Below are 4152 nucleotides of genomic sequence, written 5' to 3'. Positions count from 1 at the left end.
GTGAAGGTTGTGGCTTTTTCAGATGGGTTGATCCTGCGATTGAGGAAGAACACTACAAGACTCTTCTTGCGGCTCTTATTAAGAAGAGTGATCGATGCCATTGTCAAAGAAGTCAAGGAAAGTCGAAGTTGAGAGTTGCTGCTATTATAATTGTGGTTGTACTTGTTCTAATGTTAGCTATTATGTTATTTGTTTAGGATTGATAGTGCACTTTGTTATTTCCTGGGTTTAGGCTACATATTTTGTGTTGATGTAAAATTTTGTTCATGAAATATAGTGACAAATGGCTCCATTACAGCAACAAGTACTAATATATAAAACATCCAAAATAAGGGAGTTGGTTTACAAAATATTGTCAATGATAGGCAATCAACAAAAACATACATAATGAAGTAGCTTTACAAAATATTGTCTACCACAGTCAACAAAAACATAGTAAATATCAGTTGAGCACTTCAATTAATGTCTGTTGTGGCTTGGCTGCTTGGTGTGGATTGTGTAACTGGTGTGGCTTGAGTGGTTGTAGCAGACTTTGCCCTTCTGTAACTCTGTTCTTGCAGCTGCCTTTGTGTAACTGCTGGTCGGCCCTTCCACTTTAGTCCAGGTGGTTTGAACCTAAGTTCAATGTTGGTAGGAGCAGAACTTATGAGTGTAGAAGGATTGTGTACCACTCTGTCAGTAGTTCCAGACTGCACAAAAATAAAAGGTTGTGAGTGAGGGATTATGTAGTAAACCATTGTGTAATTGAGTTGAAATATTTACCCTCTGTATAACAGTGCCACTTGAATCAAATAGCACACCATATCCTGCTGTCTTTGTTCTCTTAGACCCTGCATTTGCACCACCTCTTCTAGGCTCATTGGTCTTCCTTTTTGGACCTCTTGCAACATTAGTTGATTGTTGTGTGCTTGGATCAAGGATTGCCGGTGTTGTTGATGCACTTGCAGGTATTGTTGATGCACTTCCAGCTGCTGCAGTTCCACTTTCAGCAGTTTCACCTCTACCTGAACTAGTTCCAGCCCTTCCCTCTTGGTTTTTCTGCATACACATAACAAAACTATCACTAGTAATTGAATTCTTTCAATATTAGTAACAAAACAAACATTAATACTTATTGCTGATGGGCATCCTTTCTTGTTATGTCCTACAGTCTTGCACAAAGAACATCTCATTTGTCTCCCTATCCTTGTACCCTTCCCAAACTTCTTCTTTGGTTCATCAGCAGCCTTTGTCCTTTTTTCTTTGGCCTTCCCGGCATTGCAGTTATAACAGGTGGCTCAATAGCTGGCAGTGTGCTTGTTGGCCACAAATTCATACTAGTTAAAGGTTGAATGAATCTGCTATATGCCTTAAGGTAGGTATCCTTTCTATACCAATGGTCAACATATGGCTCAACCTCATAGTTCTTGTAATGCATTGCTGTAATTGCATGTGCACATGGAATTCCTTTGAGTTTCCATGATCTACAAGTACAGGTATATGCCCTAAAGTCAACAACATGTTTATATGGCCCATCCTGGATCTCATACCCTGTTTCACCATTAAATTTGACTTCACATTTGGCTGCCCTTTGAGCATTCTCTCCAAGTATTTCCATAGTCATGGGTGATATCTCACCTACCCATTTTTCAGAAAACTCTCTCATGCTATTCATCCTCTCCATACACTTGATTCTAATTTCCTCTAACATAGTAATGATAGACTTGTGCCTAGCTACCAATATTCAACTATTGAATGTCTCACACATGTTGTTCTCAACTACATCACACTTACTATGGTCTTTGAAATATGCCCTACACCATGTTTCCTTGTTGTATTTCAGTAAGTCCTGAACAATATTTCCCCCCAGCTGGTCCATTTCATCCAACTTCTTGCTAAAGTAAACCTCAAATGTAGCTCTTGCACACTGCCAGAATTTTTTCCTTCTTTCCTCACCAGGCCAAGTTTGCTTCCAATTAGCCCAGATATGTCTAGCACACCATCTCATTTCAGCATTTGGCAATAACTGAGTTATTGCTAGATGAAGACCCTACAGTCATAAAAATTATATTCTCCTTCATAACTATCATTTTTGCTCTTCTACAGGAAGTTTTACTCACATACAAGCCATATGATTGCCTAAGTAAGGCTTGAATCTGATGAAGTTTAATTTGAGGCTCACTAACTATTCTGTCTTTGAATGTTTTTGCAATCCATGGTGGGTTACACATCTTGTTCCTTGTTTTCTTGTAGCATTTATGGACAGGGTAGTATGTAATCACCCTAAAGTTTCTGGTGCTGCCTTCAATGCTACCAAGGATATGCCATGGACATCCATTTTTTGTGCACTTTGCCCTAACCCTTTCCTTCTCATTAGGTTTCAACTTAAGGTTGACACCTTTTTGAATAGAATATGTCTGCAATGCCTCCCTAAACTGTACAGCATTCTCAAAGATCATATACAGTTCAAAAAATATTTTTTTGGAAGTTGTATCAAAATACACCTTCTTACTTGGATTCCTAGCTGGAGCATCCCTTACTTCATCAGGGCCAACAGGTTCTCTGTCATCATCACTACACTCACTACCCGGATCTGAGCTATCAAAATACTGGTCATCCCCTCCTAGTTTCCCTTCATATTTTCCCCTTCTGTTCTTATGCATATCTTCAAAACCATCATCTACACTAACTGGACCAGATGGTATCTCATCTACATTTACTTGGGCATCCTTCTTTTTGTTGAGTTTAGACTGTCTAATTTCAACTAAATCATCTTCCAAATCACTACACTCTTCAATGTTCTCATCTATATAAAACAGTGAGTCAGACCCTTCAGAATCATCAAGGTCCTCATCAGATTCAGATTCTGATGTTTGAAGGTGATAGGAAGAGAAGTTATTACTTTCACCTTCATCTGATTCTTCTATCTCTTCATTTAACCCACTGTCATGCCCTTCTGTTTGTATAGTGGGGTCTAGTTCAGTTATGTCCTCAACAAGAATAGGCTCACTAATTTTATGGACAATACAAACATCAACAAAGTCACCACCTTTCAATGTATTAAAAAAATTTAACACATCAGCATCTGTTTTTAAAATGAAATAGGCACCACTTTTGTTAACTTTACATCCAAAAAAATCCACTTCTAAAAATCCTAAGTCCCTAGCAAACTTGTGAAACAACATAATATGTAGCTCATCCACATCAACTGTAGCTAAGTGAGGACAGGTTAGTCCATTTGCATACCTTAGGTCAGGGTCGGATACAAAATTACCACTGTGGTGGATTTGTAGGTTAACTAGGGTTGAAGCCATTTTCTTTTCATACCTGCAAAGAAACAAAAAAAACAGTGTTATCAATGACTATTTGTTATCAAAAGTTGCACCTTTACACAACTCCATAAACAAACCAACAAAAAAGACAGATTTTTAAAGTAAAAAAGCATCCAAGATTCCTTTTTCGTCCCCACAATGCCTTATAATATTCAGAAAATACTGTGGTGGACCGCTAACATGAACGAGACCCAACAAAAACCCAAGACACTAGGATGAAATTCTGATTTGAAAACAAAAATCCAAAACACTAAAGAGAATAACCAAATATGCCATTACATGCATGACACTACATTAAAAAGGCCTTTCACTCTAACATGTAGCAAAACACAACAAAAGCCCTATATATTAAGGGATATTAAACAGCAATTACGACCTAACCCAACCTCCCCCTAAAAAACCCTAAACAGAGCAAAATCCCCATAAATAGAAGGAAATGAAGAACAATAAAGACAAAATATGAAGAATAAATGAAGAAACTTACCCCACAAACTTTGATAACAACTGTACAGATGAAAATCCCGGCAAGAACGACGGAGAAGAGAGGAGCGACTCACTGTTGTTCGATACTATCTAAGCCCTAATTTAGCGGGGTAATTGTAAAATGAGGGGAAATGTGGGTTGGGGGGTAAATATTTTTATCCTATTTGGCCATCAGATGTGACTTGGAGCCTACGTGGATATATTTTATTGACGTGGCGTCCTACGTGTAGGCGATTGTCAAACACGCACTGGCAGCCTCATTGGATAAGCGTTTATTATTCACGTTTTGAATGAGTATAAGTGTTTAATTGGCAAATATGTAAGTTGGGGTACCGGCATGACAAAGTGGGTGAAGTAC

At 38.2% G+C, this 4152-nt stretch overlaps 1 protein-coding gene across 1 annotated transcript; it reads right to left on the bottom strand.

The window, feature by feature from the left end:
* Window positions 1-1180: 1180 nt before the first annotated feature.
* Window positions 1181-1597, bottom strand: LOC109222612. Its single transcript, XM_019386947.1, has one exon. It carries the CDS (start codon window positions 1595-1597, stop codon window positions 1181-1183), a length of 417 nt encoding a protein of 138 aa, XP_019242492.1.
* Between the last annotated feature and the right edge of the window lie 2555 nt (window positions 1598-4152).

The sequence above is a fragment of the Nicotiana attenuata genome, unplaced genomic scaffold, assembly GCF_001879085.1.
Source record: "Nicotiana attenuata strain UT unplaced genomic scaffold, NIATTr2, whole genome shotgun sequence".
Lineage (NCBI taxonomy): Eukaryota > Viridiplantae > Streptophyta > Magnoliopsida > Solanales > Solanaceae > Nicotiana > Nicotiana attenuata.
This window is presented reverse-complemented; position numbering and strand designations above follow the sequence as displayed.